The sequence below is a fragment of the Octodon degus genome, unplaced genomic scaffold (assembly GCF_000260255.1).
Source record: "Octodon degus isolate 3935 unplaced genomic scaffold, OctDeg1.0 scaffold00015, whole genome shotgun sequence".
Classification (NCBI taxonomy): domain Eukaryota; kingdom Metazoa; phylum Chordata; class Mammalia; order Rodentia; family Octodontidae; genus Octodon; species Octodon degus.
Window position 1 is genome coordinate 1,125,157 of NW_004524591.1, and position 15,181 is coordinate 1,140,337.

General features: G+C 39.6%; 1 protein-coding gene across 1 annotated transcript in view; it reads right to left on the reverse strand.

Annotated features, from left to right (window-relative positions):
* Dock4 (dedicator of cytokinesis 4) overlaps positions 1-15,181 on the reverse strand; it is a 452,226-nt gene that overhangs the window by 70,316 nt on the left and 366,729 nt on the right. The window contains exons 27-29 of the mRNA XM_023709867.1: positions 11,648-11,742; positions 2,005-2,080; positions 185-285 (exon numbers count right to left, since the gene is read on the reverse strand). Of these exons, the coding sequence (XP_023565635.1) occupies positions 185-285; positions 2,005-2,080; positions 11,648-11,742 (272 nt within the window). The remainder of the gene's footprint in view (positions 1-184; positions 286-2,004; positions 2,081-11,647; positions 11,743-15,181) is intronic.

The following is a 15,181-nucleotide window of genomic DNA, read 5'->3' on the forward strand; positions in this document are numbered from 1 at the left end:
ATAGGATATCATGTCTGCATCTTGTACAGCAATTAACCACTAGGAAGAATGTATGCAATGTGTTAATTATTGAAACTGTCCTACCAATTTGGTTTAAACTGTCTCATTGCTATTTGTTTCTCAATAAAATTATGGAAAAAAAAAAAAGGCACCATTTCCCACCTGGTTATATACTGGTACTTACTTTTCTAATACCTTTTTCTTTTTGGAAGGTGTGAACATTTCCAGTTGCAGACATAACTGGTTTATAAAAATGACTGCAAGGTAAAAGTAGGAGTCCCAGATCTAAAACAAGAACAAGATAATTCAACACTATTACGCTACAGAAATATTTACATATAAAGTGGCCTGGTAGCTTGTCTATGCCTAAATGTGCTAAGCAGATGGAGGTTATGTTGAAATAAGTTTGGTTGTGACTTGATAACCATCAAAGGCAGACATAAATACATGGGTGACCAGTACACTAGTCTGTCTACCTTGTTACAATACATACATCCTTTGCATTTTCTCTAGCAAATAAGTAAACTAACTAAATGCATATTAGCTATTTAAATAATCCTTCAAAACAGAACCCCAGGCTCCATGAATTCTCGGGTATTTGCCAAATGGGAGATGTTTTGTTTCTCTTGTAAGGTGTCTGAGTATCTCCAGAGGCTGAGGTATAAGATGGGTTACTTTGCAAATTACTGTGCAAATTCAGTTTTGGAGCTCCTTTTAATACAGAACTTTAAAAAATGTATACATTTCTTTGGATATGCTAGTTGCCTTAAGACAGTATTCAAAAATTCTCTGCCCAGACAAATCTTTTGGGTTTAAATTTTCCTATACCAGATACATTAGAAAGAGATCAGAACAAAATTTCCTTGTATATGGGTACTAAAACTCATGCAGGACACCGTGGAAGGAAACTGTGTCTCTACTGACAACATGCAAAATTACAAATAAAACAAGAATATAACAAAGAATGTTTGTAACACATAAAGTGCTTTTACAAATAAAACAGGATATAATTTGTAAGATACTTTAGTTAATCACTAGTCACAACAGCTAATGATTAGTAAATGCAAGTTAAAGGGAAAAAGTCTTCCCCTCTGTAACTGGAAAACAACCAAATAACAAAAAATCTTGTTTCTTCTTATGTTTGTGTAGACACAGAGAAACAGGTAGTTAAATAGAACCATCTTTATGTGAATAATTCCACTAGTAACTATTTATCCAAGGAGATAATTAGGGACATAAATCAAGCTTGTTTTTTTTTTTTTTTAAGGATAAACATAAAAGAGTAATTTATAAAAATTAAATAAAAGAAAAAAATGTATCAAAATGAATAGCTGATAGCTTGATATCTGTCTATCTAATTTATAATATAAATTAGAGAAACAGGTAACCATTCAAATTCCATTTTTATTGTATTTCTGCTTTTCTGTATTTTCTACATAACCAACAGCAAATTTTATTAAATGTTGTATGAAAAATGTTCAAAGAAAGGCTAAGGACAAAATGCCAAAACAGAACCCATGCTCGTCTTTATTTTCTATTTATCATTTACCACTACAGCAAATGAGAACTTGTAGGCTCCCCAGTATAGCACCATATGTTACACAGAGTTCTGTCTCAATCTATTCTTTTCGTTAATCCAGTCTAAGAAATTGGAATCTAAAGAAGTAAGGAAATTGTTTACTTTATACATTTTTTATTCATATAAACTCTATTTTAAAAAAGTTTTGAAGACACTGTGTTCTGAGTTACCTATGTCATACATTGAAATCACACAAGAAAGAGCAAGAATTAATTTTATATTAACAATGAAGAGCTATTTTCTTTTAAGCAGTAATTTCCAGTAGGCTGATAAACATTATCATAGCCCTACTTTGTTCCCCCAAATAATAAAATCTGTTCTAGTATTATTCATAATCAAAACTAACATGTCAAGAAAAAAAAACTTGGTAATTTCCTAAAATACAATGTGAGTCTTTTAGCCTAATTGACAGAATGGATACTTACCTTATAGTCAAAGTTTTCATTTAGGAAGTTTTTACGAAGTGCATCTGAGAGGTACAGAACTGTTGTGATGATAACACTAGAGATAAAAAGAAAACATTTTAAGTTGAAAACTTCACCTTAGTAAAAATCATTTAATAGATAAGAATCAAAAGAAAGTGAGATAAAAGAAAACTTCCTTCAGTATGCACTTGAACGTTAGATAATTCAAAGGAGAGAGACACCAAGCAAAAAGGAAAAAAAGGAAATTACTGAGGTCAGTTTCTTTGTAAAATGGTACATAGAAAGATCTATATGAATCCACAGGACTCTCAGAAATGCATTAATATCCTGATATCTTACACATTTTTGTTAATTCTAGAACAAGGCAAAATGTTTGATATCAACCTAGAACTCCACATTTGATTTCCTCCATGACTAGGAGGGAAAAGGAGCCTAAGACAAAACAGGACAAAGTGGAAGACTATCCCGTGGGTTTATCAGACATGTTCTCAGGGAGCAATAAGGGCTGGGAGGGAAGCTTCATTCTCTTAGGATGACAGAAACAATAGTGACTGATACCGTCCACAGCCTAGGGCGAAGCCGTGTGAAACCATGAGTGTCACAGCCATTCTGAGAAAGGGGCAGCACCAGCATAGGAGAAAGTGGGAAAGCCTCACTGGGGGCCATCTACAGTCATCTGTGCCTTGTTGGGTGACCGATGGGTGTCGTTACCTGGTTCTAAAGTTCTGTAATTTGTTCAAAATCTGCTTATCTTTAAAGCCAGAAAAGCACAACTGAATGTATTTCCAATTTAATGTTACAGGATACAACATAATATTGAAAGAAGATATGTCAATCCCTGAACTACTATTATCTAAATATAACCAATATATAATGCTTGTTATTTAAAACTCCTTTGGCTTTTTCTGAGATACATGCATAGTACAGTGTTATGAAGTAATGAACCCTAGTTCTTACTGCAGGATTTAGGACTGAAGGATAGAGATGTATGACCCTAAATAAAACAAGTCAAAACAAAACAAGACACCCCACCAACTTTGCTCCTTGCTTATGGTACTAGTAAAGCAGAGAGTAGATGAACATTTACTAATTAGAAGAATATCTATAGTTCTTGAAGGATACATAAATGGTCATTATTGCTATCATCAGCTGGAGAAGTCCTATTACATCTTTCTTGTGGGCTAGGAAAACACTAAAAGAGCTAAGGGTTGGGTAGTTGGAAGTAGACATTCAGGCAAGGTAAGCAGAGGAGAAGGAAACAACCTTTGTAGGCTCCTGTTCTACTGTGACCAGGACCTGTGTTATATCCATGTGTATTTTATATGTGTCATTTATATCTTCCAAAGAATCTTGCTGTGAAAGTTATGTATAAGAAAATTTGTAAGACTGAGGATTCCTGTGGTCTTTTCAGCCCCAAAATAGCAGATATCATCTGAATTTCATATTAAAGAGATACATTACTGAAAATGACTATACAAAGTGGTAACTTTCCACAGATTCTAGCAAAATCAATAACACCAAGCATGTCCAGGGCACAGGTTCAATTGTAAGCACTGCAAAAGAAAATAAAGTAAACGGAAAAAAAAATCACTGAGGTTCCCAAAATACTATACTCAAATTTTACTATGTGAAACTAAATCTTAATTATTAGCAAATGAGATGCTATCAAGCAAGGAAGTGGTTCTTTGCTTTTCACCCAATAAAAGACCACTGAACTCTTAGGTTTAAAAAATACAATCTTTCAAGGTGTGAGGTATGCTGCTCAAAGGTAGAGGATGTGCTTGGCATGTCCAGAGCACAGGTTCAATTGTAAGCACTGCAAAAGAAAATAAAGTAAACGGAGAAATTTATCCTTTAGTGCTGGTAAGCACAAACTTTGTACTTTGATATTCAGTGGAGAAACAAACAAAATCCCAGTATACCTGGGTTTTACATAGAAAACCACTTTCTGGCATGCAACTCTAACATGGACTGTTAGAAATAACAGAAATAACCGCTAGTATCAGCAAAACAAGGCATAGCTGGGATTTAAACAATTTGGTAGCAGGTCCTAGAAGGGTGCTGACAAACTCAATCTTCCAACTGAGGTTATTCTACTCAAGGATTAGTACATTGGTATTCATATTCTGGCTCCCAAACACAGACACACACAAGATTCATGGTTATGGGTGGCTATACTTCATGGCTACCCTTGCTGGCAAACAATGAACTCTGTGACCTCGCTCTGGAACAGTGAGTCTCAGATGGGCTGGGTCCTGAAGTCACCTGGGCTTTTGAATACAGAGATCTGGCAGCTGGTCTGGGGTACAAATTGGACCTGAGGTTTGTCAAAGGTGTTAGGTGACTCTCACGTGTACCCAGAGCTCAAAAGCCCAGTTTCTTAAACTTTAATGCATACCTGTGACCTAATTATGATCCTGAGGCTTGAAACCATGCCTCTAACAGGTTCAGGTAATGCTAATGCTATTGAGACTGGGGACTGTGCATCTCTAAGAGGCTTCAGGTGATGCTGATACTATTGGTCCACAGCCCACTGCTGGAAGAGCAAAGCCTGGGTAGGCCTGCATCAGGAAAACAACTTCCGGTGTATTCTGCTTCAGCATTCTGACTTCTACAGGTTCAGTGGATCCACATGGCTGCTTAATTTTGCATGCAGACCTTTTTTCTAGATTGTATACCTCACCCTCTTGCCAGTGCTGGTTTCTCAAAGAGGCCCATGGCGTCGGCCTACAAGCTTTACAGGGTCTCTGGAAAATGAGACTGAGGATATGTTATAAAACCAAACTGCAGCTGTGAAATAAAAACTAAAAAACATTTTACAGAATGCAATGCTGAAGTTTATGAACTGCTCAATTTGATATTTATGCACTTTTTCCTCTGTCAGACAATTACAGCTTACCTTTGGTTACTTCACAAGAATTCTTAAATATGCATAAGTGCTAAAAAATCACAACCAATCAAAATTAAGTGACTACTCTACAGGCCAATAATTTAACAGATAAATGTAGAAAATGTTTTTAATTTTTTTTCTTCAGCAAAAAATATCTAATGTGGCAGATGGATCTATTTAATATATTTGATATTATGAGGAATAGAGTATCCAAAATAAAACTTATTAGGGCTAGAAAGATCTTGAATGACTCGACTTCAAATGCTTCACTTAATGCCTATAACTTTCATGCTTAGTCCCAGAGGTATCTCTGGAGCGGTCCACAGTAAGTCATCTATGGAAAGGGACCTCCCACTGGTCCCCAAGCCAGCTCAAAGCACTTTTATATTACTGCCTCTCCACTGTGCTGGGTAATTGTGGGGTTGAGGGACTTTCTTTATTTGTTGCAATTTATCTAAAACCATGTGGCTCCTCTGGCTTTATTCTTTTTCTCCTAATTCAGTTTCTGAATACCAGACTATTTCAAACCTCAGGGCTCCAACTTCACAGCTGAGCAAAGTTTGCAATCTGCTATCATGAATGGCCATATCACTGATTTCTGCCACAGAAATTCAGACACAAGGATCATTTGGGACAACCATAATCTATGGGCACAGAAGAAAACAAGAAAGGGTACCAGTGCACAGGGAATAAGTTATTATTCCTGGTTTTCCTAGCTCCAAAAGCTCATACATGGACCAAAGGAAGCACCCTGTGGAGAAATGGCGTATCAGCAGTGTTGATGTCCACACACTGAAGGACTAAGAAATTCTAAGCCTGGAGTGCAAACTCACTACAACCTGGTGGGGTCATTGGGAAAAACACAAATCCACACAAAGATACTCAGTGAAGGTGAAATCTTAGCCATCCAGGGGATTCATCCAAGTGAATGCATTCCAAACTTCAGCACGCAGGAGAGTCACCCAAAGGATGCAAATGTCAGGGCCTCACCACCATGGATGGCATGGTGGCTTTGTGATGGGGCCTGATCAGGTGTTCCTGATATGTGCTCTGGCCTTTCTCATTTTAAGGATTCACGTAATAGTGAGAAGACGTTATTATGGTTTGGATCTGAAAGGGCCCCCAGAGCTTCATAAGCTTAGAAGGTGACTGGATTATGCTGTCAGGAGGTGGCGCCTGGTCAGAAAAGGCAGTCATGGGTGTGCCCTGGAAGGGTGTGCATCCCTCCTCAGCTCTTTCCAGCTCTCGGCTTCCTGGCCACCACACTGTGGGCAGTTCTCTTCCTCCAGACCCCTCCACAATGCTATTTTTGCCTGGGGCCTGCTGACCACGGACTGAAAACACGTGCCCTCTTTAAGTTGTGGCTGTCGGGCTTTGTGTCTCCATGTTGACTATGACAAGCCACATAGAGGCTAGAATGTAGAGAACAATGATATCTGGGGAATGTGGCCTGTATATTACTGTACCGCCTCCTAAGGGCCTCGTTTACTACAAGTCTGTCGAATGACAGCAATTTCATTAGGATGTTTGAAGCTACGCTTTGTCATAGTTTGCCAGAGTAGATGATTCTAAAACATGAAGCTTGTCTGAAGAACGAACTGTGGTTAGACAGGCAAAGCTGATCCGGATGGAACTAGAAAAGGAGTGACTTTGCTTTCTGTCAGTGAAGCACTGCAGGGTGAGGCAAAGAGAAAGACGAAGCCTGAGATGCACTGCTCCTGAAACTCTCAGAACTCCACAAGGCAGCGCTGGCAGGACATCAGTCTGGTGGCAACAATCTATTTTGATGCAATAGGCCCGGCCCGAAAAAAGCCCTCTCTTCTGGTGTCTGTTCTCCTGAGCCTCATTCCCCCACAGATGCAATGTGCAAGCAACTCTTGCAGGAGGATCTGCAGTAACTGCTTGACACACCCAGCACAGTTACCAGTACTTCTGATAAAAATCACTATCTTACTCCTCCCACGCTCCCTTGTGAGGCTCACTGCACTTCAAGGATAACCATCCTCAGTAAGAACAAGCACACAGCTAGCGTGCCGGCAGATGTGGCCTGTCAGTATGGACACGCCGTCACATAATATGCTCCTGGCTGAGGCACAGCTGTCTTGGTGTGCGCTAGGTCAGTGCTACTGTAAGTGCGGTAAACCTCCTTCACAGAGAAACTCTTACACAAACAATAATGCCAGGCGTGCACAAGGGGCTTATTTCAGGTGCAGGTCACGGTGGCAGGAAATGGAGAACTCCTGGACTGTCACACATAGCAGCACTGAATCCAGTGCCATCTCCCCTGGCCGACCACGGACAGGCTTCCTTTCATTAGCCCCATTTTCTTTAGCATCATGAATATTTCCATATTTACAGGGCCAGCTCTGACAGTAAATCAGAGCGCTGCCATAACTCACAGTTAGAAGAGAACCCTAGTCCTCATAGCGCCTTCCAAGCAGTCCTACTTCTCTGCTCCCCTTCATAAGAACATTCTAAAGAGCTGCCAATAATCACTGTCTCCTATCTGCTCTTGAATTTGCTCTCTGCCTTTCATCTGTCGCACTCCACGGAAACAGCACTTGGCCAGTGCACCAGTACGAGTGCACGGCCACAACCAGGGTGAATGGCGCCCCCCTCACTCCCGACCTCTCGGCACTTGATATTCCCGCTTCAGACACTTTCTTCACAGGACATTCCACTTTTCTGGCTCTCATCTTCTACCACAGGTGTCTCCTCTTCACTAGGCACCTGTGTCCCTGACCTTTAAAAGTTGACACATATAGGGCTCAGCCCTAAGTCATTTTCTCTTTTCATTCTCTGCTTTCTACTTGAGTGTTCTCCCTCAGTTCCATGGCCTCAAATCCTACATACTTACGGCCCTAGAAAAATGTCGCCAACCTTTGCCATGGCTCTAGCTCAATACTGGATACAGGACAACATCTTAAATTTCTCTTTGACACCAGAATTCTTCCATTTTGCCACCTCTAGCCCCCTAATGCTCTCTCGGTATTTTCCACCTACATGAAGGACACCACACTTTATCTTTTCTGTTCAGACCAAAATATAAAAGATCATCTTCAATTACTTTTTCACCCCTATTCACAGCCCGGTCATCTTTACCTTCAAACTTGATCTTCTCACTACCTTTACTGTTATTCGTTTACCCCGACACGAACACTTCTTACTGGATGGCTGCACTGAGCTCCTAACTGTTCTCCCTGGTTTCTCTGCTGTCTCTCGCTACCCTCCAATACCTGGGCCACGTCTTTCCCTTCTGTTTGGTTCTTTTCCTCCCCTGCTGACATTCTCTTAGTTTCTCAAAGGGGCCGTATGGACAAGGTCTTTAGATTTGCTTTTACTACTGATGGGAATTTTGGTGGTAGTGGTGCTTTCATGTTTGACTAAGTTTTGGCCTCTCATGATAGATCTTTCCTATTCTAGTCCAGAATGAAGTTTCTTCCATAAATACCCTCACAGACTTGTGATCTCTGTCCTTATAGTGATTATTTTACACACAGACATTGGAAAAAATGTGCCATTAAATACATGGGTCAGTAAATGAAGGAATGACCTTGCCTAGGAATCTTCAACGAGTCACTCACTCCTTGGCCATGCAGGTTTCACTGGAAACTTCAACTGGCTAATGTATGTTCAAGGCCGTCATGTATATAAGACACACAAAATGTGAATCTGAAATTTCAAGTGAAGGGACAGGAAGTTCTGCTTTTTTCAGTAGATAATTGTGCTATAAGATCTATCTCCTTGAAAATATGTAAAGCTGTGACTTTATTTTTGTACTTTTTTAACAATGTGTATGGGAAGGGGGTGGAGAGAAGTTTCTCTCAAATTGTCCTATATTTTTGGCACTACATTTCCATCTTCCTTCTGTTCTTCTTTCTCAGAATGAACTGTTATCCTTCTCAGAAGTGTCTCCCAGGAACCTGCCACAGGTCTAAGAAGCTTTGAAGCAAGCAAGCAAATGGGGAAATGTCTTGTTCCTGTGGACGTTAGGCTAGCCATACTTGCTGCATTACAAAACATCAACATTTGGAAGAAATAAACCCCACATCGATCACCAGGCATCTGGTCACGGCTGTTGGCAGGACTTCACGTACAGTAGGAAAGCTACAAGATTTGCGCTAAGACCATCATGGATATAAGTTAGTCATTTCATTCACTTGAAAACACAGGAACAAAGGGGCACGACATAAAAGAATGTCCCTCTGGGGGATGAGCTATCCACCTGTGTTCTAGGTGGGCAGTGGTGATCTCTCAGCTAGCTGCTATCAACTGGACATGTTGGAAGCACACAAATGGGCTAATAATGTGGGAGTTTAGATTAAAATTCCCCTTTGAAAGGCCTTGCTAAATGCTGTCCAAGAATACTATACTATGGAAGAAAAGGTGCTCAACTTCTGAGATATAGAACTTCAGTTTGGCAAAATGGAAATACTTTCTCTTCAGTGTATGCTCTTTAACATACATTTACATTTTTTTAAAAACAACTCTCAGAAACCTACTTTTCTATCAATATGAGGTTAATAATTTCCACAGATAAAGATAAATACCGAGGGCTTGTTTGAGGACTATTCCATAGCATTTATACAGCAAGACATGTCTCCTAGGCTTCCAAAAACTGAAAAACTGAATGGGAAATGGCCAGGCAGTGACAGGAGAGAGAAAGGGAAGGAAGGAAAGGAGAGGGCCGTAGTCTGCTCCAACCCGGCAGGGGTGCCATCCGGGACATCCCATCCACACAGATGAGCTAGACCTGCAGCTACCTGTCACTGTCAGTGAACAAGCAGAGCCCGCCTGCCATCAGATTGGCATGGTGGCATGCAGCAAAGGCTGGTGGCCCATCTTCTGGCATTGTTAGGAAAACAATGTTCTCTTTACATATAAATTACAACGCTCTGCTCTAACAAAAGCATGTTCTTCTTTGGTTAACACTGTACATGAAATCTCAAACACTATATATTTATTCAAAGGCAGGATCTACACTTCTTAGTCTGTTGCCTGCTCATGTGACAATAAAAGTGTTCAGAAATGGAACAGACACTTTCAGAGCGAAGATTTAATACTGAAAGGTCACAATGTTGTGCGATTTTCACCGATCTCAAGCAGAGCCTTTGGGTCTAAGGAAGTCAATGCTAAATTTACTTTCAGTGCAAATCTCTGCCACTGAAAACTCTAATGGAAGCCAACATGCTGCATGCATGAGACTGGGGGGTCAGGCAGAATCACTGAAGGCTGACACCTTCAGATCACTTCACAGCCCCCTCCTGTTCCCAGAGTGTTTGCTAACCTGGCAAAAAGGCCAGGTAGATGAGCAAAAGCTCTAACTTAAATCTGCAGAATGCAGACATTGAGAGGAATAGGCACTTGCTTCTACTTGCAGATATCAAATGATGTATGTGAAATTCTAAAGAAAACTATTTCACTAGGCTCAATTAGTCTTCAAATGGAAAAGCTGCTTCTGTACTTATGTAAAATACAATATGTCATATTATACTATTTGTTACTTCACAAAGTTTTTAACACATTATTTTCACACCTCTCGGTCTATAAATGTAGACAGCAGCAGAAGCCTATTAACATGTCTCATCCACCCTGAATCCTACACTCCTGGGGCTCTCGCCACCTTCATACCGGGACATATGGGGCAGACATATGGTGACCTTGGTCTACGGACAGACGAGAATCTAACCTTCACCCTGCACACGGTAGAGACGGCATCTGGAGAGGTGGTGGGGAAGAGAAGGGAGCATGGGGCTCGGAAAGTGAGGATGTTAATGACACAGGTAAATAATGCATTTCAAAGACAGGATAAGGTTTCCTAAAAAAAAAAAAAAAAAAAAAAAAAAAAATCACTGGCATTTTATACCCTGAGAACAGGCGTGCAGGAGGCTGAAAGGACAAGTCCCCAACCTTGGCCTCTTGGGCAATGGTGCCTGCCAGGGTGACTGCACCCTCTTCTCCCTTTCTGGCTCCACTTCCTGCAAATATTGTCCTCACATCATTTCGACCTCCCCAAATGCTTATATAAGCTAATTTTATCAACTCCCAGAGATTCAAATATGAACTTTCTGTCAATAATTTTCAAAATGTCTGTATCTGAACTTTGCTCAGAGCCCCTTCTTGAACATATTATTTGGATGAATAAAATGAACTCCAGTTTTCATGCGTTCAACCCAAGGTTCATACAGCAGTACCAGGGCTTAGCACACAGAAGGTGCTTAATAAATGTTGCATTAAAATGATTTAAGGAACATGGGAAATGGTTTCCATGTTCACCAACAGAGGACTCACTGAATAAACTATGGTGCACCCAGTCAATGGCAGATTATTCCACTGTAGAAGAAATGTAAAAGCAGAAGGGAATGAGAGGCTTTCTGTCTGCCAGGATTTTTAAGCAAAAGCAACACTGCCTGCTGGAGTACGCATAAAGAGATAGTGGAGGATTGTGTGAAATAACAAAAATGATTACTACAGCTATAGGCTAGAGCAGGAGGTGGAGAAAGTAGGTGGGAATAGGATTTCAATGCATATCTAGTTATATCGTTCGAGTTTCGAACAATGTCAATAGATTAAAAAAATAACTTGAGACAAATAGTAATTTTTTCAAAAAAGACAGGAAAGTTAATTTAGAGGCAAAACGAAAACATCCTATGACTTGGAGGATTCAAACTTGAGGCGAAACTAAAACTATGGTTGTGTGCTTTTGCCTCCCTATGCACTGAGCTGCCATCATCACCAACTAAAGTGTCTTACTTGTTAGCAACCAGGCGCATCACAGTCCAGTCCTTGGGAAACATCTCTGGGCGGATCAGGATTCGGAACACAGTAAATATCTGCAGCAGGAAATCCTGGGATGAGGAGGAAATAGATCATTTCACGGCTTTAATATAACCATCACTACACACACACACACACACACACACACACACACACAGAATTGTTGACACCACTTACAAAGTGATTATGAGGATGACAAGAATCTTACTTTAATAATCTATTCAGGAAAAGGTATTGTCGCTTTTCCCATTCCCAGAACCCAAACACACGGGCTCGCTACTGACTTGAGTATTCCCTTCTCTTTACTTCCTCATGCACAATGGAAATAATTTCATTTCTCTAAGTTCTAAAAATTTAGAATGTGAAAAGAAAATGGAAAACTTAGATGATTAGTAGGCAAATACATTCTTTTTCTTTTATAATAGTGTCCTCAACATCAGAACTTTGCAACCCAAAGAGGACAATAAATTGTTCTGATTTACCTAAGTGGGAGTCAAGATTTAGAGCGGCATGTTCATCAAAAAACATCTTATACAAAAATCTGTTTTGTAGATGTTCTTGGGATATAGCGTTGAGAAGATGTGTGCAGAGTTACGGAATCTGAATGAGTTTTCCCACGTATGCTATGCGGACCAAACCAAGGCGGACATGAGCAGAGCTCAGCCCAGGGAGAAGCGCTCCCCAGCTCTGACCAATTCACAGACACGCCATGCTACAGGAAGCAGTGCGTACTGAAGGCTGACTTTCACATTGATTGTCTGGAAATTGTTCTCCCCAACTCTTTGCTCTTTTTCTCCATCTGTCTGTCTTTTCCCCCCTCTACTTATTTGTTTAAAATTGACAGATAACACTCCGGTTTCATCCTGTATCATTTAGTATGTGGAAATGTATATACATTGTGAAATACATGAATCTAGTTAATTAACAAGAGGTATCTCACAGTTTTTATCTTTGAGCTGAGAGCACAAAATGTTCCTGACAAGACGCTATTACCGCACTTGTGTATATCACTTTGTTAAACGCTACAAGAGACAAGGCCTCAAATCCTGGAGCCCACGATACTTACCGTGAAAATAAGGAAATAACGGAGGACAGGTTGTAAGCGCAATGGAGGTTTCCCTACTTTAAAAAAGATAGGCTCATCTGGCTTCGCTTTAGATACATTAACTAGAAAACTTAAAAAGATCTTTTCATAACCTTAGATGATTCCAGGAAAATACAGTTTCTAACCATCTGACTGACGGCAACAGTACAGTGTTGTTTACTAAATAAAAGAAAACTCAAAACACAAGATTTGTATTTATCAAACCCAACACCACACACATTATGTTAAATGTGTAAACTGCTTGAATATAAGATTACGATTGTCACTCATATAAACAGAAGATACAAAGAATCTAAAAACTGAGGACCATGTGCTTGCTTTTTGATATTTTTATTTTAATTTTTTTTACACATTCTAACAGCTTCAATCAAGCTCACAAATATTTTGACAAGAATTTATTTCAGCTTCTGTGGCATCAGCACCATACATGGATATGTAGCAGGCGACATATGGAAACATTCCCACTAGGTCATCTGCCTTTTGAGTCCCATGTCTCCAGAATATGTCTCCAAAAGCACCAGAGAAGTAGCTTCCCAAATGCACTCCACTGCTGGACTCTGGTAATCTGGAGGCTGAGATGCTAGAGCAGCCTGCAGCTTAGCATGCAAGAGGCCCTGGCTCAATACTCACACCCCTGGCCTACCGAGAAAACGCTTTGCACTCTAGCCATCCCTTAAGATAGTAGATCATCAGCATAACTAAAATTGCCACAAACCCTCTGTCCCTAAAAGTTATTCTAATGGTTTTTCAGTTGGTTCTTTTTGAGTTTCTCAGACGTGAGTACATATAAGCTCTGTGAAGACTGAGTTTACAATTATCTCTGAAAGGCTTCCTGTCTTGTAGGATTTGCTCAAATAATAGTAAAAGAGAAATCATGGGAGCAGAGGGTGGTTTAGCTTTTCCTAGTCTACATTTAGGGAGTTTAAATGAATTCTAAAATACTAACGTGTCACCTTCTAGCCTCACACCTTTTTCTAGCACTGGACACCAGAGGAAGCACACTTAAGAGAGGTTACATGTATTTATACCTACAGGCTGGGCTCAGGATGTGATGTCAGCTGCAAAACTGGCTACGGAAGGTCACATGTATCCTGTGGGCCAGCAACTCTGGTTGCTGGGGACGAAGAAAATGCTATTCCAGATGCAGGGTCTGGGGGCAGATTACTTGTTTCCCTGCCATCTCTTTTTCCTCTTTCCACTTATCTCATAAAACATGAGGTCATGACAGCACCTGACACTGTACACATCATGTACTGATACAAATTTTTATTTTCTCCAAGAAAACATTTTGGAGTCAAGTTTTCAAAATTATCTATTTGAGTTTATTGGCATTTATTGAACCAAATTTTTAAAAATCCAGTAACATTATACTAAGAATCATAAAATCTAGATTTTAATTTGGGCTCTGCAGATAAATTGCAAAATAATTTTATCTGTCTATATATTTTGCACCATGAGTGCTGCAACTTATTTAACTTTTTGAGAACTGAGCTTTCATAGTTGGGAAAGATAAGGGCTTAAGGTCTCTTGCAGTCAGAGGAAGTTTTAAAAGAATCAATATGATCATTTACCTATTCATGTTGTACCTTCCAACTTTTCCTTATTTCTGTACTAGAGGCTCATATTTCACTGGATCATGCTGAGAAAGTACAAATACTTTCCAATGTGATATTTATATATAGTTCAGTCCAGGAAGTATTTGCCAACTACCTTCCATGTTTCATCTGCCACTCTGCTCCAATACTGTAAAGCAATGAGAAAGACCAGACTGCTACATTCATAGCATCTCTTTCCTCCTCCTAATACTGTGGCATTTCCTTTATGTACTTTTCAACTCTGATGATGTCACTAAATATGTGACATGATATAGGCAGATAAAATTATTTTGCAATCTAATTTATAGATTCTATAGTATAAAAAGAACATATCCACGGCTAGCAGACTCCATTTGGATAGCACAACAGAAGTGCTTGACATGTCACTATTTTAAAATTGATAGTTTGGGAATGATTGTCTGTTTGTTTTTGTACTATAACATGCTAGTACATGGTGACTTAACCTTATAACTTGTATTCTTCAAATTAGCATTTAAAATAAAAATGAGTTCTTATACTAGGGAAACTATACGATTCAAACTCATTTTTATTTTGAATGCTAATACAAATAGAAAGGTATAATACAAGTAAAAGGAAAGCAGGATCTCAAGGACTAACTAATCAAGAGAGGGAAAGGAGAAGAGCTAGGAAACATGAATATGTCAAGCCATACAGTTATATGTAGAAGATGTGCAAGGCAATGATCCTGAAAATCTCCAGAAGATTTTTGAATCTAACAGTTAATTGGAAAGATTCTCACCCTGACTAACTATATATACTGATATCTGTGAACTAAGCTACTGCACTGCA